At 42.5% G+C, this 26,307-nt stretch overlaps 2 protein-coding genes across 2 annotated transcripts; both read right to left on the bottom strand.

The window, feature by feature from the left end:
- Positions 1-911: 911 nt before the first annotated feature.
- Positions 912-14,765, bottom strand: LOC136646011 (guanylate cyclase soluble subunit beta-2-like). Its single transcript, XM_066622537.1, is given in 14 exon segments — positions 912-1,015; positions 1,750-1,910; positions 3,136-3,290; positions 4,610-4,756; positions 6,151-6,299; positions 7,429-7,749; positions 8,910-9,126; positions 9,476-9,547; positions 9,549-9,663; positions 10,286-10,496; positions 11,347-11,443; positions 12,379-12,539; positions 13,249-13,343; positions 14,698-14,765. Coding segments are annotated over 13 exon segments (1,977 nt in total). The 5' UTR covers positions 13,316-13,343; positions 14,698-14,765.
- A 6,169-nt stretch (positions 14,766-20,934) lies between these two features.
- C1H13orf42 (chromosome 1 C13orf42 homolog) lies at positions 20,935-23,682 on the bottom strand. Its single transcript, XM_066622523.1, has 3 exons — positions 23,266-23,682; positions 22,054-22,201; positions 20,935-21,179 (listed from the first exon to the last, which is right to left on the bottom strand). The coding sequence occupies exons 1-3, from the start codon at positions 23,680-23,682 to the stop codon at positions 20,935-20,937; spliced, it is 810 nt and encodes a 269-aa protein (XP_066478620.1).
- Between the last annotated feature and the right edge of the window lie 2,625 nt (positions 23,683-26,307).

Below are 26,307 nucleotides of genomic sequence, written 5' to 3'. Positions count from 1 at the left end.
GGGGGAATGAATTAAACTGATCAGAGTTCATGTCTTCCTTATGAATTCAAATTCATGTGTCTGCTTATCTTTATAATGCAGCTATACAAACGATCCAATGCTATTGGGCTATTACAGTGGTGGATCTTGCAGGCCACACTGTAATTGTGGTAACAACACCATACTGTCATGCACATCACAGCTGCTATCACAAATAGCCAAAAGCTCCATGTGCAAGCCAGAGATGGACCTGGCCTGCATCAGAGCAGATAAAGGACTGGTGGCGGGGTCTCCAGTGCTTCAGGGGAGGTTTGGAGAGAGGATGGCAGGGCTGGGAAGAGGCAAATCTCAGTGATAGCAGCACCTGCTAGATTGCTCCCTGTTTTCACAGCACAACAGGCCCCCTGCCTCTCCTTGGACTTAACCAGCAAAATAGGCCCTAGGAGACCCATGGATAGTCAGGTGGCCTGCAAAGAAGTAAGTAAAAAATATTTTTACTTACCTCTCCCAGGCTGTCTGATTTCCGCCACCACCACTATTGCAGGCAGTGTGTGCTACAGTAGTGCAGTTGCATAGTGTAAACTCTATGGAGGATAGGATTGGGCTCCAAATTACGTTTTGTGCTAGCAAGTATAATAGGTATGTTCTGCCATGCAGATTATGAGGCAGGCTAATACTGTATCATCTTCCACTCTAAAACTGGCAAAACAAACACCAGAAGAATGAGCGATGAAACCAATCCTAACCCTATTGCTTCCACATTCATCTGTTCACTTTGTGTACCAAAACGAACCTTTGGCATTGTCAGCATTCCTGGAAGTAAACAGCTCTGGACAGTCATATTTCATTACTATATCATTGCAAACTTGACTTTCTAGACCATCTGTCCATTTAAAAAAAGAAAAGAATGGGTCAGCCATGTCAATAAAGATTTACCGGTAGTTTATGTATGAAATATGCTTGACCTTACCACCCTGCTGATCGATTATGCTTTGAAATAAACTGTTCCTCACATACACATCAAGTTTTTCAAAATCTTAAAATTGAAAAATAAGCTCAAAAGGAAACAATGAAATCCAAATATAAATCTTGGATTATCTGGAATAAAAAACTACATGCTGCTGCGTGAGGATAAAAATAGCACAAATATGGACAACATGATATCCATTCTATTTTGTTGCCATGCTGTCTGCGGTTTTGCATCATCTTCTCCCTTAATTGCTGGAGTATTTTGTGTTGAGCAAAAAGGAGCACACAATTGCCAGTCAGCATAATGTGTCCTAGTTCCTCTAGAGCATGATTTTCAACATTTTTCATCTTGCAGCACACTGATAGGGTACTAAAATGGTCATGGCACACCATCAGTTTTTTGACAACTGACAAGGCACACCATGCCGTTGGTGGCGGGCTCATATCCCCCAAATGGCCCTACTAATAAATGACCCTCCCCCAAACTCCTGTAGCATATCTACAGACCATTTGTGGCACACCAGTGTGCCACAGCTCAGTGGCTAAAAATGACTGCTTTAGGGCTCTGCAAGTATGTTGCAGGAGTTTGGAGCACAGCCCTTGAAAATGACTGAAAAACTCTTCCAGGTTCAGCAGCTCTGTTTTTAGGGCCCTGATTCTGAGATCCCAACAGGTAGGATGATGACAGAACCTTCCCCCTCTTCAGAATATGAGTGGCAGCAAACTTTAAAAGATACAGGGATGGGATATGTCAAGGGAGTACTAAAAATTTTAATGCTAAGAATGTCTCCCTATCCATACCGTTGCCATCAACTTTACGAGAAGTCTTGTCAGCTTGTCCCATGATTTCATTCTCAGTGGCACAGAGGTTTTGCCTCAGAAAATATGTTGTCATTTTCCCTTTGCCTTTGACTTCTATTTCTCCTCTTTCCACTATGTCAAACATTTGGTGTTGTAGTGCTCTATGCAATGGAAGAGACAATAAATGGGGAGGTTAACCATTTCTTCACTGTCTTACCCCTATAAACCTCATAAACCCTATAAACCTATAAACCTCATAAACCAAAACAGCTACCCCTCCCAGTCTTGCCAACCCAAGCATTCCTGACATGATCAGTTTCTTGCATACTGGTGAAAGACTGCCCCTCCCCCATTCCACACTCTTTCCCTTTTGCTGTAAATTCTGGCACCTTTCATTTACCTTGACACCTTGTGCTACTAATTTGCTACTATTGATCAGGCAACCCCTTTGCTCAGCTAAAGCAATTGCTTCCTAGCCCTGAAACTGGTTCAGTTAGTTATCTGGGTGGAGTACAGATAGATTATCCCTTATCCAGACACCCAAAATCTGGGCTATTCCAAAATCCATACATTTTGTCCAAGACTTGTCTTCTGAGTGTGAGCACTAGAAGGACTTGTACTCATTCCCATACAGTGCAGGTACAGGCTGTAAGTTATATTCTTTGCTCTGTGGTTTGTAGCTATACAGACACTGTTGAAAAATGTCAAAGAGGCCAGCAGACACCCATGTGCACGTGGAAGCATTTCTCTTTAAGAAAGCATTTCTCTTTAAGGAAGCATTTCTCTTTAAATTATGCATGGAAAGGATAGAGTGGATAGAGAGATGCTCTTTACACTCTCACATAACACCAGAACCAGGGGACATCCACTAAAATTGAGTGTTTCGGAGAGTTAGGACAGACAAAAGAAAATATTTCTTTACTCGGCGTGTGGTTGGTCTGTGGAACTCCTTGCCACAGGATGTGGTGATGGCATCTGGCCTGGATGACTTTAAAAGGGGATTGGACAAGTTTCTGGGGGAAAAATCCATTACGGGTTACAAGCCATGATACGTATGTGCAACCTCCTGATTTTAGAAATGGGCTATGTCAGAATGCCAGATGCAAGGGAGGGCACCAGGATGCAGGTCTCTTGTTGTCTTGTGTGCTCCCTGAGGCATTTGGTGGGGTCACTGTGAGATACAGGAAGCTGGACTAGATGGGCCTATTGCCGGATCCAGCAGGGCTGTTCTTATGCACTTATAGTAAGCAATTTATTCCAAAATCTAGACACCTTTCCCTCCCAAGCAGTCCAGATAAGGGATAATCAACCAGTACTTACAACTAATGTAAAAAAGTGGTTAAAGATGAACCATAATTTTCCCTTGCATTGCTACTCATTAGTTACCTGAATGTTGTTGGGCTGACATGGATTTTATCTGGGACACCATGACTTTCCATCCGAGAAGCTGTATTGACAGTGTCGCCAAATAAACAGTACCTGGGCATTTTCTCTCCAACTACTCCAGCTAAAACTGGTCCGGTGTGAATCCCAATTCGAATCTGTTGATAAAGACACACTATGGAAATGAAAAAAAGATATTGTTCTTTATTGCTATCAATTGCTATCTTCCTTGCAAAAAGAAATGTCTTGATGTTCTATGCATAACTGCCATATGTTGTATTAACTAGAAATCCATTTAAAAATATCTGTAGAATAAACAGGAAATGCATTCTCTTTTATAGCAGAAACATAGGGAGGCAGTGAATTCTGTTGAATGAATGAATGAATGAATGAATGAATTGCTGACATTGCAGCAAGACTTCAAATTCACTTTTTCTTAGGGGGATAGATTTTAAACTCAAAACAAAATAGATCTTGTTTCATATGATAGCAACAGGGCTGGGTATCTCATTCTCTGAGTTATATACCTGGATGAATCCCAACAGGCGGCAGGTCAACACACAAAATGAACTGGCAAAGGAAGATAGTCCTACAGTTATCCCTTTAGAGCTTCAACTTCATACCATGTTTAGAAACTCAAATTTTAAACGCATGCAACTCAGGTTGCAATCCTAACCACACTTTCCTGAGTGTAAGCCCCATTGAACAAAATAGGACTTACTTCTGAGTAGACCTGGTTAGGATTGTGCCCTCAGTCTTGCTCATTTTAAGCTAGAAGTAAATGTGCATTAGGCTGTGGTACTGGCTAATTACTTGGCTGAAGTAGAAGGCTAGTTGACCGAAGGTCCCTTCTCGCATTAGGAAATAACAGGTGCACCTCTATATGCTGCAGACTCTTCCAATGGTCCCTGTAAACTATGAAAATCTGACTTAGCTTTTATTGCCTCTGTATATCTCATGGGGTATCTCACAGGGAGCTGCAACTTACAACAGACCATACATATAATTTAGAACAAACAACATCACTAGTATGGCTCTCACATATTGCAGGCACTAATTTCTGGAACATGATGGACCCCTGATAATTATTTCTCATTTTATAATTTTGTACACACAGCTCCATACACATGCATAAAGATGTGTGTGTTTGTAAAATGGGAGTGATGATATGCTTTAAGCCAAGTATGGTTGTTTTATAATTTAGCTCATTAATGTACCTTACATAAAAACCATAGAGTCAAAAGGAGGTGGGAATCAAGGCCATGTTATGCACAAGGACTTTATGCTGAGAAAACAACTGTGTCTTCATAATGACAGAGCATTAAGTTAAATGTGTTTTGCGAACAGGCAGCTAAAGCTCCATTCAGAAAAAATATCTCAAGTGCATGTTTTGAGCTATGTGCCCCAGTTCTAATTTAGATCTGTGCAATTCAATGCTGTGGTATTTTGTGTTTCAAAGTATTAAAATGTTAATTACCTGTATAGGCTTGTTAGTAATGGGGCTCATAACTTCTCTTGAAGCAATTCTCATCCCCAAGGCAAAATTTGCCACCCTTTCAGCATGACTGGTGACAGGTACTGGGACCCCTCCAACAACCATGTAGGCATCACCAATTGTTTCCACCTATAAGGCAAGGGGGAGACATATTCTAATCCTGGGGAAAAAAATCTAACCTTGCACAACACCAAAGACAATGCTGAGTATTCATGATATATGAAGGCTTGTTTTGCACATGACATGCTTGTTGCATGTGTGAGAAGTATATCATGTGCAAAACAAGCCTTCATGGACATAGAAATAATATGATTAACATTGATTCCAACTGAGCAATTCAGTCACTTGTAAACACAATGCTGTCTGATGGACATTAGGGGCAGTGTATTGTCCAGGAGGCAGATGACTCAGAGGCTACCTGTCTCAGATCTTTATGCTTGTCTTGTTTGACCTGTGGGTATGGTTGTCTCTATCTTGCTTCCTTCCTCTCCCTCTTCTCTCTTTCTCCTCCTGAACTTCCATCATGCAGGACCTCTCTCCATGAGCTCTGAACAGCCTCATGGATTTGAAGGTTCATCATGCCATGATTTCTCACATGTAAAGGGAATTGCATGCTGTAGGATTCCTTTTTCCAAAGTCTGGGATCAGGGCTACCAACGGATTTGAGGTGCTGTTTTATTTCTTTGAAACTTTTTTACACTCTCTATACCTGTTTGTTGTTAGCAGCAAACTAGCAGGGGTTGGGGGGGAACAATTAGAGAAAGGGTCCTCCTGTATGCGACGCTGCTTGGTTTAGACCCCTTTTTCCAACACCACTTGGTTACATTTACCATAGGATATAGTTGAAGAAAATGTCAATGGCAGGGTTGTAGTGGTGGTTTTAATTACGTATCTGAGTACTAAAGGAAGATTCTTAAACAAATGGAAGGAGTTGGTAGGTGAAAGGGGAAACTATATGTAGAGGGAGCTGGCCAAAAATGTTAGGAAACCATTCACCTAGAAAGGTTAAAGATTCCAGTATGTTATCACTATGTTATCACTATGTTATCACATCTGCAAGAGGGATCTGAAGGCCTTAGGAGTGGACCTCAACAAGTGGGAAACCCTGGCCTCTGAGCAGCCCGCTTGGAGGCAGGCTGTGCAGCATGGTCTTTCCCAGTTTGAAGAGACACTTGGCCAACAGTCTGAGGCAAAGAGGCAAAGAAGGAAGGCCCATAGCCAGGGAGACAGACCAGGGACAGACTGCACTTGCTCCCAGTGTGGAAGGGATTGTCACTCCCGAATCGGCCTTTTCAGCCGCACTAGACGCTGTTCCAGAACCACCATTCAGAGCGCGATACCATAGTCTTTCGAGACTGAAGGTTGTCAACACAAATCACTATGCCATTTCATTCTCATTTTTGTTGCCATCTAAGCCAATCCTTTGGACCATGGTGATACAACTGGCTTTAAATGGTGAACATTTAAAGCAGGAAAAACTGCTGTAAATGATGGAAGTATTTACAAATAGTAGGAACACTCACCTTATAAACCCCGTGGACACTGGTTAATCGATCAAATTTGGAGTACATTGAATTAAGCATGTTTACTATTTGAATTGGCTCACAGACCGAACAGATATTTGTGAAAGTCACGACATCGCTGAAAAGTATTGTGCAGGAACTAAAATCTCCTAGAGAAAAATTAAAAAAAAAAGAAAAGTAGCCTTTTAAAAAAAGCAGTTCTTTAATCTATTTTTTTTAAAATCCATGTTTTACTATATAGTAAAAAGGCTACTTTTCTATATAAGTATAAAGTATAGGACAGCTCTTTCTAATCATCAACATGAGGGGGTGTTAATCTACTTACAAACAAAACTACTTACAAACAGATCCTTGGAGCCTAACTTGTTCAAAAACAGGGGAATGTCCGTACACTGTAACACACTCAATAAGTAGATCACACAAAAATAGGATAGAAAACACATGCACAACCCTGCTGAAATAAGTTGAACTGGCACCAGACAGGACACTTTCATAGAATCATCCATTCATATCTGAGAGGGCTCTAACAGCAGATTTCATATATCTTGTATCAGACCAGTTCCTGCTATGTCAAATTACAGTGTGAATACACAACTGGTATAAGGTACACACATGGCCCAAAACAAGATAGCAGTTTGAATTTCTGTCACATGTGAACCAGATGCAAGATGTAGATACCCAGTGAGAGATTTGAGACTCTCCACTAAGACATTTTACAAGATCAAGCAAGAGATTTTGGAATGGCCTTGAATGATGTAATTTAATTTAACGGAATTGATTGATTCTGTACAAATTCAATTAATTTCTAAATATCTGTAGTTGAGAACTGAGAAGGGAGGTTGAAATTCTTTAAGCTCTATTCTTATACAGATGTTATGGACATGTGTAGAGCCTAAATGAGAAAACGGTTTAATGGAAGTTTTGTTCTCTTTTTTAGTTAATAATGTAAGTATTCTTATCATTGATGAGTCCAACCTATCAAAACACTTAGGTGCAGCAGAATGCAAGATTGCAACTTCATGCAAATGTATGCACACTACCTTCTGTGCAACTTGCACACAGAAGACTTGGGAGGAAGCCAGAATTTAATGGGACTTACCTCCAAATAAATATGCATAAAAATCAAGCTGCACAACAGTTCCAGCTAAAGTCATTGGGGCAATCACATCACTGTTCTTTTATTAGAATTTTCTAGTTGCCATTTGTTAGCTGCCACTAAAACATTGAAATGAGATAAATCCCCATAGCATGAAGGATAATGAAAGCATTGCACTGTACCCGCTTCCACCTTTTTGCCCTCTTTAAGTTGATTGGCCACATGTTTGGGCAACATGGCATACAGCAAGGCTTCTGATTTCTTTTTTTCTGCCTCCAGATTTTTAGAGAGGATCCTGAGTTCTTCCTTCTTTCTTTCTAACTGGTTGGACAGTTCTATCTCTGCCAGTCGTTGCTGGTTAAAGAGGATGAGGTCCCTTGTCGTGTCATGCTGTGCAATGTCAGAAAGGTGCATCTGTTGTTCTTCCAGCTCCTCTAAACTGCGTAGCTTTGGTGAGCACATGTACATCATGCACTGGATGGAATCCATCCAGATCATTTGCCCTTTTCATAATAAACACATTAGAGTATGATAGTTCATGATGCATAAACCACCTAATCCAGGGGTGTCAAACATAAGGCCCGGGGGCTGGATGCGGCCCGCTGAAGCTTTTTATCAAGCCCTCAGGCTCTCAGCTGCTGAGCAGTGCTGAGGTGTTACAGCTAAAAGGGCTGCCCCCACAAAAATTGGGCTCTCCCATATCTTGAAATATGATAAAGATTTGCATGTTTTCTCTTCTATCATTTGTAGTTAATGAATTCCTAAGTGAGAAAACGTGCTTCTTTTTGGTTATGAGTTGTTTAATGGCATCGCTTCCTGCCTAGTGACATTGCTTCCGGCCCTCAGCAGGCATCATGAATATCATTCAGCCCTCGGTATGAAACAAGTTTGACACCCCTGACCTAATCCATTTGAATCTTACATTGAAAGCACTTATTAACCTGTGAATAGATGGAATCCTAAGTTTTCAGTATTCAGAATTTGGTATTATTAGCACATTGCACCCAGGACGGTGGCAGAATTGGCAGAGGCTTCCTCCGCCATATCCTAACCCCACTCCCAGGCCTCCCGGCATTACACTGGGCTCAGACTTTTGCCACTATATAGCTAACAGAAATGCAAGTAGCTCCACAGGGTAGGCTGGGGCATTACTTGGAGATCTCCAACCAGCTCTCAACTAGCTCTGAATATAGCCATGTGGCTTGGCTGCACCAGCACTAGTCAGGATTGGGCTGTAATGATATATAAAATATGTAAATAAAATGTATGGGTATATGCAAAGATATATGCAAAGAGACAAAGGATATAACAGTTGAGCTTGACCTATACACATTTTTGTAATATCTAGAATAAAACTATTTTAGCTGTTTGACTAAACACAGGGTTGTATTAAAATATAGACAAGCAACACAATGCTCACACAAGGGATCTTTCCCATCTCCCCCACTACAGTCCCCTGAAGCCTCTGAAAAGCCCTGGTAGGTTTTGAGGGATCCTCAAAAATGTTATGGGATAGGGTGAAGGACACTGCAGAGGAAGTAGGGATCTTTGGGAAAGTGGGTGATTCCATTCATATTAGATCTGTCCTTCCTAGTTTGTGGTGTACTTGCAGGAATTTTTGAAGATTCAAATGGATTTTCACCCCCATCACTTGGTTTGTTACCTCTGAGCTTCAGGACAGGCTGTTTCTCCCCCGATTTAGGCAAAATATTCCTTTGTGCTTTGAGGACAAACTGGCTGTTGATGAACTTCCTTATGCTGAAAATAGTGAATGTAACTTGTGGATGTACAATAGCAAAACACTCATCTAATCTGGTTCCAAGTTTCTGCAATCCTGGTACAAATTTCTGAATGTTTACACCCATCTGCTTGATCTTCAGCTGAGGAAAGACAGAAACAGTGCCCCAGGGCTTCAAAAAATGCTTTTCAAACTCTTGTGAAAAGTAGGAATGACAAAACAAAAAACAGTTATGGTACATCGCAGTGAAAAGGGATCCTACTTAAAATGCCTATTCTACAAGACTGATTTTAAGTATTAAACCCAAATACATTTAAATATACTGTATTCACTAGGAATTGAAAATCTGCATAGTCTTATACCAACATATAGTAATCCAATAAAGATGTATTATTCTTGTGCCTGTTTTGTATCTGCTATTCTTTAGGGCCAACAAAGCGGCCATCTCTATTCCAGCTTTTAAGAAGAACCCCAAAAAAGAGTTGCCTTACTGTTTCATCAAACACAACATGGAAAGGAAATGTACTGCAGAATGTTTTTCCATCAACCCAAAATCTCTCAGGGGACAAGTGGTTCAATGGTACAAAAGAGGTTCCCTATGAGAGATAGAGAGAGACTCAGACTGGAATCTTTTTTTGAATTTGCACATTTTATTTGCATACTGTAATTTAACTCCATTGTGGATTGATTTCTCTCTTCTTGTGATACATTATTTAGCCCATAACCCCTTGATTTATGTTCAGTAAACATAAATCAGCATAGATACTAATTTAATATCGGCACTTAAGCCGTCTCTTTCTGTATGGCAAGGCAGAAATAGTTACCTAGAATCCCTTACTGCATGCACTTTGATACTTCCTGCTAACTGGGTAAAGAGACAGCTTTTAAAGTGTGAGTGGGACAATTTGGGGAGGTCTTACCCTTCATGCCAGGCCCCAATCCAAAGCACCCCACAAACCTGCTATAAACTGAGAGGGGAAAGTTTACATGCACAGATATGCCTGAAAATTTTCACACCTGTAACTAATGGCCGCTTAAAAAAGAAAAGCAGAACCTGCTTTTAAAAAGAAATTAAGATATATGGATCTCCAATGTTTCTAAAAGTTTGGCCTTTCAAGATCTACCATGTTTGACAGAATTATACACTATCCATTTTTGTAATTAATTTTGTAATTATGTTTCATCTCTATAATATTTTATTTTTTAATTACTAATAATAATGCAAAAAGAAAAGAAAGTGAGGTGGTTAGGTTGTTTTCCATTGTAGAGACAGAAAGCTTGTGTTGACTCAAAACAATGATAGTAGCAGGACCAGTTTCAGCACCTCTTTATCCCACTGAAAATCTCCACGTTCTGAGTTTCCCTCCTTGCTCTTTGCCTCCTCATTTTTCTCAGAAATGGAGAATACCACGTGCTCCTTCTTCCCAGTGCGCTCTTCTTCGACATTTTGATGGAGAATTTCCAAAGTCACTTCACTATTAAAGAAATCTCTGGCCACAGCTTCAAGAATTCCTATGTCAGAAAGAATACATTTTTTAAAATGCAGCTCTCCTTTCCCTTACAGGGCTAAGACTACATCTCAGAGTTGTGAGAAGGATGTAGTTGCTGTGATTCCAGGGGCCCCAGCCTTATCTGGAGCCAGTTGCTAGTCTATGCAGTTTTTATAGGCAGGTTTCTGTACAGTTCCCACCCCAGTCTTAAGCCCTCTCATCCTGGATGGCCCTGCCTCCTTCCCTAGGGATACTGGCTAGGACATTTTGACACCATCGGCCCTTTCTGTCATCCAGTGATGTGGTCATTGCCAAGAAATTGGCATGGAGTGGCATGCCGTTTCCCTGCAATATGTTATAAATATGTTTTATCTTGTTTGTAAAGCATGTTTTTAATTTGTGTTTTTTAATCATTGTTGTAAGCTGCCTTGGGTCCCTTCGGAGAGAAAGGCAGGATATAAATAAATAAAAAAATATAAATATGGGCTGCACCGGAGCATCATGGCTGGGTGGGCCTTCACAAATATGTTCTTCACACTTGTTATGCAACATGTGTAAATGAAGATTTGGGAACATTAGCTTAGCAATATGAAAGGATGGAATTTAGGCCACAGGATTGATCATCGTAATAAACAAAATGCTATCCGCCCTAAGCTCACAACTCTTGCTCCCAATTTCTTCTTGCACATGCCACATTGCGTAGGTCAAAAGCACCAAACCGGGATTTCAGGAAACACACCCATACAGCCTAGGCTGTTCGTGTGAACATCTTGTATTCAAGAAAACAATTTTGCTAGCCAATAGAAACATAGTTGATTGATATGCATCCCAAAGTAATGCCTAACTTGGAGGTAGACCTTTTGTCATTTTACCTGGGACAATTTGGCACAGGCCTTTCCTGTCAGAATAATAGTGGAGCAACAACATCCCGTCTGTCCTTTCCACACGAAATGATGGAGCATTCATTTCCTAAGTAGAAAACAATCACTATGTATTCCTTTTCTTAAAGAAATCCTAAATATATCCTTAATGATTCTTCTTTACCAAAGCTGCATTTCTGACCTCCCGGATACAGAACTTGAACATCTGATATGTTATTTTAGGTCCTTTAAGTATCTAAAGCAGTCCCAGATGTTGTTCTCCATTGTAACCATTCATGAAATATATTAAAATATATTAGCAGATTGGAAAAACAATGAAAAACTAATTTTTGTAATGATCTTGCAGCATAACCGGATGCATGTTTACTCAGAAGTAACTCCTATTGTGTTCAGTGCAACTTACTCTCAGGAAAATGTACATAGGATTGCAGTGTTCCTTACTTAGTGTGGGTTCATTGCTTTATATTGTGAAGTTTTGTTCATGAAGTTTGAGATTAGATTAATTGCTGCCTGTTTATGCAACAGAACCAAATCCATCATTATGATGATGTCTGTAATTTCCATCTGCTTTGGGAAATATCAGGGTAACCTCAGTGTTTCCCACAGTAAGTGTAAACTTCACCTCTATCTATATTTAGGGCAGTAAGTGCCCTAAATATAGAGGGGATGTTAAAATAATTAGGTCAAGGGTCTCGGGGATCCTTTCTTCAATTACTGTATGAAGCTGACAACCTATGACAGCACAGGAAACCTCACCAATAACAAGAAAGGATTGGTGGGGAATCTAGGATCATGAAAATAGAAGGGGAAGGGGAGAGAGAGAAAATCAGGAAAACAGCTGTGTCAGATGAAGAGGTTGATTTGACATGCAGATTTCCTTATATATAACATAGATGACAAGGGATGAGGACAAAGCAGGTGCTAGTCTGTGCATGCTGCCTTATCAGGCCTGTAAAAAACATAACGTTACATACTATGTTCAGTTAGTACCAACAAGTACAGCGAATCAAATGAAGCTGGTACCTGATAGGACAAGGAGAGGTAGCTATGAAGGGCATCAAGGTTCTCGATAAACTCCATTAAGTTACCTCCAAGCGTCCGTAACATTCTGTCGTAACCTGACATCTTGCAAAAACTGAAGAAGTATTCCCCAAAGAGTTTCAGCACTGCCTCTTCTGACACATCTGAACCGGAAGAAATGAAATGAACCAACAACATGAACAAAATGTAATGTATTTTGCTCTGTATCATGTACTGTATCATCCCCCTGGAGCACAAGGTTGTCCAACGTTCTGGCATGGATCCAGAGATCCTACTGCTGCTCAGGGGAATCTCTTCCCCTTCTTCGCTGCATATATGACCCTCAACCACTTCAACAGTGCTACCACCTATAAAGGAGAAAGAGAATGGTACAGGATATTCCCAATATGCCCATGAAAAGGGATAGGAAATATGTCCATGAGCACAACAGAAAGTACTGTATTCATTTGTGAATGGGATCAAAACCTACTCGACCTGTGTGTTCTCACTCTATGTAGTACCTTTCCATTTGTGCGGGTTTCCTTACCTTGAGGAGACCTCCAGACTGCTGACTTCCCCTGTGGATACAGTGCAAGCCATGCTGCCCCCATTGCAACAGTGTGGGGGGATTTCAATACAGTTGGGCTGCTCCAGAGCAACTGGGCTGAACTGGGCAATTAGCACAATCCTATGCATGATTATTTAGAAGTTAAGTCCCAGTGTGTTTAAAGGGGCTTACTCATTTGCTCTTTGCTTCCAACACTATTCCATGAAACAAAATAAGTAACTGTGAAAGAAAGTATTAATGAGAAAGCAAAATGAACAAGACCTAAAATTAAAACATGATAAATAAAACAACAGCCCACTCAATACTTAGTGTTTTGCAGGCTTCCTGGACCAGCTTGAATGTGATTGCATCGTCGTACACTGTATATGTCATAAAGGTGTCTTCAAGCCCCGTTTGTATTCTGCAAAAAAGGCCAAGGATAGTATCTGAAGGTTCAATCAATAGCAGGCTTTGCAATCTGATTCATACAATCCGTTAAACCAATCCTGTATTTAAATAAACTTTAAATAGAGATGCCATGTTGAGTGCATTAATCAGTTCAAAACATTTGGATTGATTAAAAAGGTGTTTCCCAAAAATCACGCTGCAGATTTTTAAAACAAAAGAGGTTAATTACGTTTAATATTAAGTTCATGAACCTGTGGGTGGCAGGTATGTTCTTAGAAGGGGCATCCTCCTCATCTTTTCTGAGATGGTGCCCACTGTGACAGAACCCTGCATCATCTAAATGCAACATGGGGGGGGGGAGCCAATTTCCTTCACAATTGTTTATTCATGAGCAAATCTGGAACTGGTGGAAAAATGAAAATTGAGGAATACCAATGTGTCCAGTACAACCATTTTAGAAAAGGGGCTTAGAACACAATCCTATCCATACCCCCCTGCCAATACAACTGTGCCAAAAAGGCATGCACTGTGTCCAGCAGGGAGTAGGGCAGATCAGGAGGCTTTGGAGGGGAAAGGGAAATTATTTCCCTTCACCTTTCTGCAAGCTTCCTGCTCCACAATGGGTCTCCAATGGGTCTGTAGCTGGTGCATGTCTGAGAAGAAAGGGGCAGGGAGATTTGGAAAAGAGGGGATAGGATCTGGCACGTGCCATTGCTGCTGGATCCACCCTGTCCCACCACATTCCCATGCCCCGTTCCTCCCCTCTCCCTGCCAGTTTGCCCCTTCCTCAATCCCTCTCTCTGCCAGTTTGCCCCTTCCTCGATCCCTCTCCGCCCCCATCCCTGCCTTGCCTCTTTAGCAGACATGGCAGGAACAGGTGGAGGCATGGTGGTACTGCTATCTCTTGCAGCAGCACATGATCAATGGCCATCAACAGAGCACTCCATGTTCACTGGCCATTTTGCAACAGCAGAAGTGCCTTCCATTGTTGCAAAGTGCTCCAACTGGCAGTCCAATTCTGCATAGGATTGGGCTGTTAATAGTTAGTGGATGTTGTATATTGGAGCTACATTAAACTTGTCTCAAAGACTACTGAGCAACAGAGAAGGCAAAAGGGTAGATCTCATGGATTAGGATTTTATTTTTCTAAAAAGGACTGTGACATGTTCACAACAGAGATCCGGGGATCATGAGAATCCTCTTAGCCATAAATGATCTGGAGGTACAGCTGGGTGAGTGAGTGAGTTCATATGAGTAAAATTCTTGATTGCAGGAAAGATGCAGCAATGTATTGTGTGAGAATAGGGTTGTGTTACACAAGTGCCCTAGTTTACACATTTCATCTGTAAAATGTTGTAGATATTTACCTGAGATTTTCCCATGTCTCACCACCAAATTTCTCTATAATAAGAGATTTCAGACAGGTGTTGATAAATCCATACTAGAGAGAAAGAAACATTAATGTATACCAAAAGGAATGGAAAAACTTGCACAACTCTTAATGGACTTGTTCAGGGAATGAAATGTTTTGGGCCTGTAACACCTTAAACTAGAGTATACTTTTCCATTCAAACATTCTATTAAGTGAACAAAAAATGACTCTTGTGATTGCCTTACCCTTTATTTTTCATCCATAACACTTTATTCTGTAGCTTCTTACCTAGAAGGACCTAGGCCCCTTAGGTGGATTACTATTTTAGGATCTTGAATGCCAGTGCTTCTGGTCCTTTGATGTTAGAGTCACACAAGCTGTCATCCAGGGCCCCAAAGGACATTGTGGTGTCACTGGTGGTTTTCCCCATGGGCCAATTCTACTGCCTCAGCTCTCTTCAGACCTGCCATCTTAGTTTTCCTTGCTGCTGGCAGGTGGATCGCCTCTTACCAACACCACTGCCCTCACTCCTAAATTTTTTTTAAGGATTGATTGGCTGGTCAGTTAAAAATTTCCAAGTTCTATAATGATGAAAAAAAGCAAATATTTGCACTGAGCAGCAGACTGGGAAAAATCAGCATACATTTCATTCTAAAGTTCTTCCCTAGGGCTAGACCAACTGCCTGTTGTTTACAAAACAGCTCACCCAGGCAGCAATCCTATCCACACTTACCTGGGAGTAAGCCCCATTGACTATAATGGGTCTTACTTCTAAGTAGACATGCATAGGATTAGGCTCTCAGTCTGCCCTCCTTTTTTTTGGAAGCTCTGGATTTTTCATCTTCCCCCTCCCTATGGAATACTCATGGTCTTAAATGTTACTAAAACAAGAGAGAAACCACCATGGGTTATATTGGGAAGCGAATGAGAAGTAGACCAGCTTGACAGTAGACCAGTAGACAGAAAAAGTACTGGGTTCAGGAAATGGATTAGAGGGGGTTCTGGGTTCCCCCAGAGTACTGGGGGGAATACTGGGTTCCCCCAGTATTCCCAATACTGGGAAGTACTGGGTTCAGGGAATGGGTTCAGGGAATGAAAGTACTGGGTTCAGGGAATGGATTAGAGGGGGCATTTGCTTAATGGCTCTAGCAGTGGAGAAGCAGAGAGCTAGGATGCACAGATAAAGAGAGTTGAATGAAGCAATGGTTTCAATTTGGGGAGGGGGTTATGCCTGCAATTTTTGTAATCTACATTCCCCTTGGTTTCTTCATTCCTCTTGGTTTGTCCTTTGGGAACAGAACTCTGTTCACCTGTTGCAGAATTGGAAGCAAATTCATGGGCACCTCCCCAGAAGAAGCAGCCAAATAATGTTAAGACACACCAAAAGACTAAACGTCAGAAATTCCAACTCATCTCTACATAGTCACCAAATTTCACCTCACCATTCAGAGTGAATTTGTAGGTTTCCTCTGAGAAATATCTGAGAAATGTCAAGGGAAGCCACAAAAGGTTTGATAAGATTACTGGCATTTCTCCAAGGGGTTTTGCACATTACTGCCTCAATCTCTTGGTCACTGTGCCCTGAAAATTTAAAGTTGTGTACAGCATAAAGCATTTGGTTGTTTTGTCTTTCTGTGAAAGGAAAACAGCTGGCAAAGGTTAGAAAGGTGAATGGGGTGTTGATAGTTGAACTAAGAAGTCCTGCCTCCCCACCCCACTCCTGGAATTACCACTGCAATTCCAGGGTCCTATACATTTTGGGTTTTTGCACCATTGCCAAGACATTTTAAGACTTTTCTCTGAAATCATGAGTTCTAGCAGCCTGCATTTTTTAAAAGCCTATGATAATCTGGATTCTGCTCAAGCTTCTGGATTCCACATTAAGGCTGCAATCCTATGTACACTTACCTGAGAGGAAGTCCCACTGAAGACCATGGGACTTACTTCTGAGAAAATGTATAGGATTGCACTGTAAGTACCTTTCTATATGCTGTGATCACCACCATGCAGATTTTCTTTGATTTCAAAGATCTTTGATTTCAAATTACTGTATAGTTCAACAAAACTCTTCAATGCACAGAAGATGCTAGGCCTGGCTCCTTCTCTCTTTTTTTGACTCTCTCACCCTGCTGCAGCTGCAGCCTTTTGTCAAATTAAGAAAAAAATAATACTTCTATTATCTACAAATCTCAGTTATCCATGGCCTCATTATCTTTTTCTATGTAAGACTGTGTGTACAAGCCACTGTGTACATGCCACTATTATTGAATAGTTGCTTATTTTGTGCCTTTGTATCTCCTTAGCCAGTTAGTGATTCCATTTTTTCATCTAAAGAGCTGCTACATCTATCTGTCAAATTGGAACAATAGGAAACATTGCTTACCATGGTGCTGTAGTTATCTCCAACCAGGCACAGCAAGTACTCCCTGGCACTGGAGTTGCTAATGGACCCTGGCTCTTTTGCAGCTTGTTCACACTGTTGACCTTTAAATGCTGAGAGCCCAGTGCGCACAGATCAAGCCGGTCCATAGGGAAACCCGAAGTTGAATCCCCTGCCCTCAGTGCACTATGTTGCAGCAGATTACACAGTCAGAATGTTCAATGTTGGGATAATTGAAATGATTGTTTCCCTGGAGCATCCAACTATAAAAATAATTCTGATCTGTTATGATATTGCAGATACAATAGCGGGTAATGTTCTTAGGAAAGCAGAGAAGACAGGGAATGACCCTAGTCATGAAACAGAATTGTATAAAATACCAGAGATTTGCAGCCAAAAATGTGGGAATTTATTTAATAGCGCAATCCTAAGCTGCATGTGGGCTGGCGGACTTGCGCCGACCCAGGAGGGTTGCAAACGTGCCGTAAAGCACGTTTGTGCCTCCTCATGAGGAAGCTGCGCCAGCATATGGAGGTGCACCAGCACACAGAGGCTGAATTCAGCCTCGGTGGTGGCTTGCGTGGTGAGCCATGTGTCAGCCCAGCTGGGCTGACACAAGGTTCTGGGGTGGGCAGGGAGGAGGTGGGAAGGGGGCAGGAGGGAGGCATTCCTGGGCAGGGGGAGGGTGGGCAGTCCCAGGAGCAGGCAGGCGAGGAGTGGGAGGCTGGGCTGGGATCTGGCAGTTATGCCAGATCCCAACCCCCATTCCCAGGGAGTTTAGAGCGGCTTGAAGCTGCGCCGCTTGCCTTGGATGTGCGCTACCTCCAGAGGTGGCGCAGGTCTGAGGAGACCCATAGGTGCTAGGGTGCCTTGCCCAGGGGTAAGGGAAAGGTTTCCCCTTACCTCTGGCTGAGCCAATTCTGGCCCCATCCTGAGTTGGATACAGCGCAAGCCTCTTGGCTTGCCTGTTCCAGCGTAGGATAGGATTGCACCCTAAATCATTTTAAGATGGATTTCAGCCTCTCTCACCTCTGCCGTGTCTAATCATGTGCACCTCATCTCTCTGCCAGTTCTCTCTCTCTTTTCCTCTTGGGTTCCTTCTGGTCCTGCCCTTTGCTTTCCATCCTTCTTTCTTAGACTCCCTTATTTTCCTTGCTGCCGTCTCAGGTTCTTGTCTCCTGATTGACCTGGCAAGGCTGATTTCTTGGAGGGGTTTGGAGGAAGCAGGTCTGTTACCGCACTTGAGCAATCAGGAGCAAAGAGCACAAAACGAATGGGCAGAGGCAGCGAGCTCAAAAATGCAGAGCAGGAAAATCAAGAGTGGTCAAACCCAGTCATTTCAGCACCCTGGACAGGTAATAGGGAGCAGGGACCTGCTGGAGTCAACCAAAGTCCGTCCATGAGCACTCTCTGGGCCTGACAACACCTCTCAGGAACCAGCCCTTACTAAGATCCTTAAAGGTACAAATTCCTGCCCTGGAACCAAGCATTCCACTACCTCTCTGCTACCTTTCTTCAGCTGCATTGACTGCTTTGGTGAGTGAGCTCTCTGGGTATCAGTCAACCATCCACACCATTGCAAGCCAAACCTGGGCATGATGGACACACCACTCTTTCCTTTACCTACCTGTTCAACCATTATGTATGCATGGCACAGACTTTGTAAAGCTGTTTATTTACAAGAACTCATTTGTTTCACAAAAGCACACAAGAGGCCATGAAACCACGAAGCAAAAGAATTATTATCTTTATGATTTATTGTTTATTAAGCACCGACCAATAAACTAGGTGCTGTACAAATTGAAAGAAAAAACAAGTCCCTGCCAATGGCTTACTACTTAAAAAAAGGCACAAAAGAAGAAAGGGAAGGAGAAGGAATAAAAAGAAGTGAGCAACAGAGGCCAAGCATTGCTCAGGGTCCTTTTCAACCTTACAGAGGTTGCAGATTGTAGGAGCATGAATGGAGTGGTCAGGGTTGGCCAGCCAACAACAACAACAATATATCAGGAAAGCCCTTTAGGCATGTTTAGGCTTTTTGCATCATCAATCATCATCATCATCTATATACCACTTTTCAACCCAAAAGTTCACAAAGTGGTTTATGAAGAAAGTCAAATAACTAAATGGCTCCCTGTTCCAAAAGGGTTCACAATCTAAAAATAAACACAGAACCCCATCAGCCAATGGAAAAGACACTGTGCTGGGGTGAAGAGGGACAATTATTCTTACCCTGCTAAGTATAAGAGCAGCAGAACTTGAAAAAGTGCCTCTTTGCCCAGTTAGCAGGGAGCTGAGTGAAGGGAGAGAAGAACCTCCAGTGTTTGGCAGGGAAAGGGCTGGAATTCTGTGTGCACCTTCCCACCTGACACATATTTAGTATATAAGAATTTTTTTCATTATTTATTAGATGCCTGGTTTGTAGTACTGTAAGTGGTTGGGGGGAGGGTTAACCTGCACTGCTGTGAGAGTGATGCAAACATAGCAAAGACTACTATTAACACAAATGCAAGCATTAAAAATTAAAATTTAGGAAAAGAGCAATTCTACTGGGAAACTGCCAAATTCCACCCAGCCAAGTCCCTTGTTACAGTTCAAGGCATGACAGGAGCATATCCCTACCAGTTGTCTCCTATGAATGTCACTGTAACATAGAAGGGGCATGTCTTAATAGGATGCCTGCTCTGAAATGGCATCCCAATAGAGGCCGTTCCTCCTCTGCTCCAGGAATTTACCAGTTGGCAATAAGATTTGCTTCCATAACTTCTAGAGGCAAAGTATTCATAGCTCTGCAAACACTTGCCTTTGTTCCCATTGTATTTTATATTCAGATCCCCACCTTTCTTCTTGTTCTAGTAATATGTGAATTAACAATTACTGTCGTGTTCTTCAAATTCATTCATAAATTTGTCTTCCTTTCTTCAACTTTTACAAGCCGAAGTGTCTTTGGGCCTTTCCACACAGACAAATTCTATTCCAAATCCCTTTCCTCCTTGCACAATGCTGCTTCAAGTTCTGATCCAAAGACAATGGTGCTAAATACTGGTTGGGATTCAAAGAACTGCAAAGGCTCATGGAAAGAGCTTGATCTAGCCCAGGGTAATAGTGCATGTTTTGACTTCAGATAGCTGGCTTCCTTCCTCTGGGGGTCACATCCCAAAGTGCTTTTGAAATCTATTTCATTTTGAAAGCAGTTTGTCATGCAGAATTAGGGGGTAGTGTTCAGGAAGAACAAGCCTAAAGTCAATGAACACATTTCGCTTTTCTTTGGATCCTGGCCCCTATCAACACACACTTAGTGGATGGTATGGACAGTTGTGCTCTCTTTTGAAACGTCTTCGTCCATGCTCCAGCAGAGAATTGGAGAAGAACACAGCTTTCCAGAGGCAAATGTTATCAGGGAAAGTGAGTTCAAAATACTAAAAGTAAAAAAAAATCTTGACTGCAGTCCTTTTAATGAAAGATCAATAAAAATTAATGATATAACAAAAGTGTGCAATATGACATATGCATGGAGAAGGAGAGATTGTAGAGTCCATCATGAATCGTAACTCAGGAAACATCCAGTCAATGACCATGTCACTTTACTAATAACATTCTATGTAGCATATACCATAGAAAGGAATTTTCTACTGGGGGGAAAAGTTACATTTTGCAAACTACAAAATATTGCACTTTTGTGCAATAAGTGTGACATCCTCCCTTATTCAAGTGAAGTGAAGATCTGTGAGTCATGTATATCAAATGAGTTGCTGCTGCAAATGTATTGCACAAAAAAAGCCTTGATTGTACAGAAAGGTCCAAATTTCAAAATGTTTCAGCTACTCAGGCAATGGATTCCACATTTGTTCCAGACTAGATCTGTTCTTTTGGGCACATTTTTGGTTTAAATTTCAAAGTGTTGAATGCTCCCTCCACAGCTTTGGGTAGATATATTGGGTATCTTTGCAGTTTCTTTCTAGAAACAATTGTTCTTCCTTGGCTGCTCCTTTCTGATTGGCTGGCCATCTTTGCTGCTTGGGCAGCATCTTGGGAATGTCTCCGGGGGGCACGAAGAATCCAGTTGGAATGTAAGCTGTGTTCTCTTGAGCTAGTAACAACTGAAATAGAGAAGCAAATTTAAAATGAATGCATCTCCACAACAGCGTTAAATTGTAACATGTTTCAATGTCGTTTTTAAAAAAAATCTCTTCTTAATAACCCCTAATGTTCAGTTTACCCCCTTTACAACAGCAAGCATTATGCTGTAGGAAGTTAGCCAAGGGCCCAGGAGTGCCACAAATGCATGGTAAAGCATGTTTGCACCTCCCCTAGAGTCGGCTGGGCTGGCACAGGGACGTGCTCTGGCCTGTGGAGGCTGACTCCAGCCTCTGTGCTGACTCTGCTGGGGAACCTTGCATTGGCCAAGCTCAGCCAGGGCAAGGCTCTGAGGTGGGTGAGGAGGAGGCGGGTGGAGACGTTCTGGGGCAGACAGAGGGCAGACGGAGGGTGGTCCTGGGGGTGGTCGGGAGGACAGGGAGTGGGAGGCAGGGCTGGGACCCGGCTCTTATGCTGGATCTCTACCCCTGTTCCCAAGCAGTGCAGAGCAGCTTCAAGCCACTTTGCTCTTCTCGAACTTATGCCAACTCAGGAGGTGACACAAGTCCGAGGAGCTCCATTGGGGCTGCAGTGGCTTATTCAGGGGTAAGAGGAAGAGTTTCCCCTTGCCTCTGGCTGAGCCACTTTGGGGCCCTATCATGCGCTGCTTCCTGGCCTGCCTGTTCCAGCGCAAGATAGAATTGCACTGCACATTGCAGATCAATGGGTGAAAAGATACCTTCTCTTCATTATCTTTACATATTCTGAGGTCTACAGTTAATGAACATGAACAAGAGGGCATTATTTTATTTTAATACAGTGATCATGATGAATATATGATCATTTCATACATTATTGTACTTTTAACACCCCTCTCAAAGATATCACAACACATACCATCGAAATCAACATCTGCATGTGGATGATCCCGCACAATAATTTTTTTATGTCTTTCTGCATCCAACTCTGCAATTATTGAGTCAAAATAGGCTATGGCCTCCGTCACATCTGAATTGAACTGTGAGGCTCTTCTCTCTGCTGAGATCTGTTGAATGAAACGATAAAACAAGTGTTCAATTAGAATAAAGAGGCTTGGAAGCAGTAAGGAACAATCCAACATTCAGGGGTACAAAATGTAGGTTACTGAACCATTTCTCCAGGCAGCTCCTGTGCATCAGTATCTGTATTGCCACCTCTTTTGGGAGGGGGGCAGGGTTCCTGAACCTTTAACAGCTGCTTTATAGACCAAAGCAATAAAACTTTCCATATCTATATTTCTGTATTTCCATGTTGTTAGGAGCATCTGTTGTTGAATTTCTATCAGTGGTCTGGCCCAATCTTATCAAACTTTCCATCACTGATGTTCCTGTACCTTTAGGAGGCCTCCATGACTGCCCCCCCCCCCGCAGGATGCAGCATATGCGCTGTTGACACAGCTGCATCACAGTTGGAAAGTTGGATAAGATTGGGCCCTTCATGACAAAGACGTAAGAAAATAAGAAGAGCCCCACTGGATCAGGTCAAAAGCCCATCTAGTCCAACTTCCTGTATCTCACAGTGGTCCACCAGATGCCTCAGGGAGCATACAATACAACAAGAGACCTGCATCCTGGTGCCCTCTGTTGCCTCTGGCATTCTGAGGCAAAAGTCTCCATCAGCCCTGGGCAACAGATAGATCAAATAGACCACCTGTTCCTGTTATTGTTCTCTGGTCATTGATCTTCAGCAGAACAGAGTGGTAGAAAAGGGCAAAGAGAAAGCAGAAGGCAGTAAAACGGCAATACTAGTCAGACTAAAGCTGCAGTCCTATACACACTTTCCGGTGAGTAAGGCCAAATGAAAACAGTGGGGTTCACTTCTGAGTAGACATGCCTAGGATTGCATTGCAGCTGTGTGAATAATGTGAGAGGACTAGTATCAATGAGTGTGAGAGACTACAGAAAGACTGAGCAAAGAGACGATATACAAACAAAAACTTTTGTGGGTCTCTCTCCACTTGTATGAACTGTTGTTAACCTCTTTAAATCATGTTTTCTTTTTTAAAGCATTCATGAAAATATCATCTAGATAATGTTGTTTTATTCAAAGGATTAATATTCTTGTACTTGCCTTGGAAGACTGTATGGGAGGAGGTGGGGCTGGTGCTTTTTTTCTTGTCTTTGAAGATTTTGTAGACACAGGGGAAATTTCAGGAGCCTTGTCAATGGATTTCAAGTCTTTGATGCTTTCAAGATATTTTTTTCTCAAGGCTAGCAGATCTTGCAAGTACTGCAAACAGTCTTGAGTCTTGGAGTACATCCAGGCCCTTTCTTCTTCTTTCAGGTGGAGGCAAGTGGCTGAGTCTATGCTGGTTGTACTTTTGCTTTTTTTTAAGGGTTCACTGAAGTTCTGCTCCTCTCCTCCAAGGACATACATGGAGGTGCTACGGATTAAGCGGACTGCAGAGCCATCATAAGAGGGGATCCCATCAGACAGACTCCTTCTGCGGGAATTGGGATGAAATACTGAATGTATCTTTCTGAACATAATGCAGCTCCGGCTTCCCCTCATCCATGTGTCCTCATTGAGGGTTCAATTTCAGTCCACGGTTCTTGCCTGTCATGGAAAGTTATGCTTTTCCACATGCGTTTTGTAACAAGAGTCCACTTTGTTTCTGATTCTATCTTCCACTCAATCTGTTATTTCAAACCATTGCCAATGATGATACAATACACATTTCCTCAGCAATCTCTTTCCCCAGCATGCCAGCACTCGATGGTCCTGGTATGTCCTCTTCTTTGTGCTGACCACGGTACTGAACTATCCATTGAAACAAAGAAGACAGTGAAAATCCATTCTGTTAATGACAGGCTGTTACATAGGACTACTTAATGACTAAATTAAAAGATGCAAGATAACCAGGATCTCCTGAATTTCTAGGACTTACTTCTACAGTATTTTGGATAAAGAACGTTGCAGATCCAAGCAGCAGTTCAACTGCCGTTTGAAGGGATTTTGTTCTCTGTGCTATGGCAACAGAGGGATGATTACAGCTATCTGATAACACATCATTGTTAAGAATAGCATGGACTAAGGTATGCAGATCCATTACACTCAGTACAAAAGCCTGTGCATGGGTGACTGCCCAACAACACTCCTGCACCAGCAGGTGTAGACCCAGCAGGCTGGCAAGGCTTGCAAGTGTTCCCTTACCCCAAGGAGGCCTCCAGGGCCTGAAACACCCCCATGGGATACAGTGCACACCCCACTGGCACAGTTACATCACCACATGGGGGCTGTGCAGGATTGAGCTGCCCATGTGCTAAAATTAGCCCTTCCTTTCTCAGGCTTGTCATAAGTCACAAAATATTCCTAGACTGCTGAAGTTTTAGCAATTACTTGACTGCAGAACTTCCTGTAAAACTGCAGGAAGGAAGATTTTTGAAGAGGCAGATCAGTGTTTCTACATTCAAACCATGAGAGGAACATATAAGTATTAAAAACCATGACAAAAGACTTGACAAAAGATGCAGAGAGGAACAGATCCAATGGACTGAGTAAATATTTCATGGCATATACATTTACTGGCTTTGAAAAGGCATCTTGTAGCTTGTTCTTTCTGAAGGCTGTTTAAATCTCACATGGTTGCAGTCACATAAGAACCTTAATATGCTTTTGTGTTCCATGGCTTTCTTTATAGCTTTGCACACTGTGGAGATTATCTAGCCTGAGAAACAAAATGGCTAGAGCAACAAAGAGGAATTTGAGAGTTTAAAAAAGAAAAAGGTAACAGTTAGTTAAGGCTCAATCCAATGTGGACATTGGTGTGATGTATCCTAAGCCCATCCAGGCAATGCCTCCAACACCTGTGCAAGAAGGACTAGATGCCAAGACTAGCAAAACAATGCTGGTGCAACCCTTCCCAGGAATACCCCAGAATCCATGGAGACATCAACACAGCCTGCTGTCCATGGAGCAGCATGTCATCTCCATGATGTTGGTATGTCCTTACCATGAAGTGGCATGTCATCAATCACTGCATCCAATTAGCTGCAACACTGGCAGCAAGAGAAGCATCATCAGGATGAACAGAGCAGGAACCAGTGGAAGGACCAATAAGTGGCCAATGCTGGGGAGAACCTGTGCCAGCCACTAGGAATGAGCAACATAGCATCAGGCATCGCCCCCAGTTTCCAAGGACTGCCTACAAACACAAGCACAGCATGACACAAGGATGCCACAACACCCCCACTTCCTATAGAAGTTACAGTGGCATCACCAACAGAGGGGCAAAAATGAAGTACTGCTAGGATACCTAGCACCCAGGGGTCAAGCCACCTCATCTCACTCTCACAAGTGCACAGATTCAAGGAATACCTTTATGAGTGCTCTAAGGCCAGGGGAGGGACCAGAGCAAGTCAGAAGGGGAGTCTCAGAAGCACTCAGGCAGAGTAGGTTGCTGGTAGCTCTGTGCATAAAGACCTAGGCTAGGGGTCAGGCAAGATGTGTTCAAGCTCAACCAAGGGACTTGACTCACCAGTAAGGGACTAACCTGCAAGGCACGACTGGCCCAAAATACCTATGGCAGAGACACAAAAAGAAGGCACTTAGAACCACCACCAGTTACTCCACAAAGGTGCTCTCTAGTTACCTAAACCACAGCAAAAAGCACCTCACCCAGCTTTAAACACCTTCTATTACACAAACGAATGCACCTGGATGGGAGACTGTAGCACATAAGCCTCTCAGAGGGAGACTGCATGGGACAATCTCTGTGCTGGCATGTGACAAATGTGCCTTCTGCAGTGGCCAGCCCAGCTAACCACACCCAAACACATTCCATTTTCTTGGTTGCTTTGCTGGCATCTGTGGCTGTAAGTCTGCTGCCTCCCATCAGCTTGTCACTACCCATCATATACCATAGCAGTAAAGAACAGGGTGCTCACAGTCACCAAGGAGTGTCCAGGGCCCAGTGTCACAAAGTGAGGATGCTGCAGACCCTGAGAACAGATAGACCCCCCAATGTCCCACCCTGAGGACAACTGAGGTAAGGATCAACAGGGCCAGAAGAAGGGTTCCCTATCTGTTAACACAGAGACCAAAAGGGTGATCCAGCCAAAGGTTTTATTGAACAGTATCTGTAGGAATATGGGATGCTAGAAAGGGAAGAGA

Source organism: Tiliqua scincoides, chromosome 1, assembly GCF_035046505.1.
Source record: "Tiliqua scincoides isolate rTilSci1 chromosome 1, rTilSci1.hap2, whole genome shotgun sequence".
NCBI lineage: Eukaryota > Metazoa > Chordata > Lepidosauria > Squamata > Scincidae > Tiliqua > Tiliqua scincoides.
This window is presented reverse-complemented; position numbering and strand designations above follow the sequence as displayed.

Bases quoted from the DNA above. Each gene is read 5' to 3' on its own strand.
- C1H13orf42 (XM_066622523.1), bottom strand. From the start codon at position 23,682: ATGTTCAGAAAGATACATTCAGTATTTCATCCCAATTCCCGCAGAAGG. The intron at 22,202-23,265 runs GCAAGTACAAGA...TTCATTCAACAG, and splicing joins CTCCCATACAGTCTTCCAAG to ATCTCAGCAGAGAGAAGAGC. The intron at 21,180-22,053 runs GTATGTGTTGTG...TCTCTATTTCAG, and splicing joins TGCAGATGTTGATTTCGATG to TTGTTACTAGCTCAAGAGAA.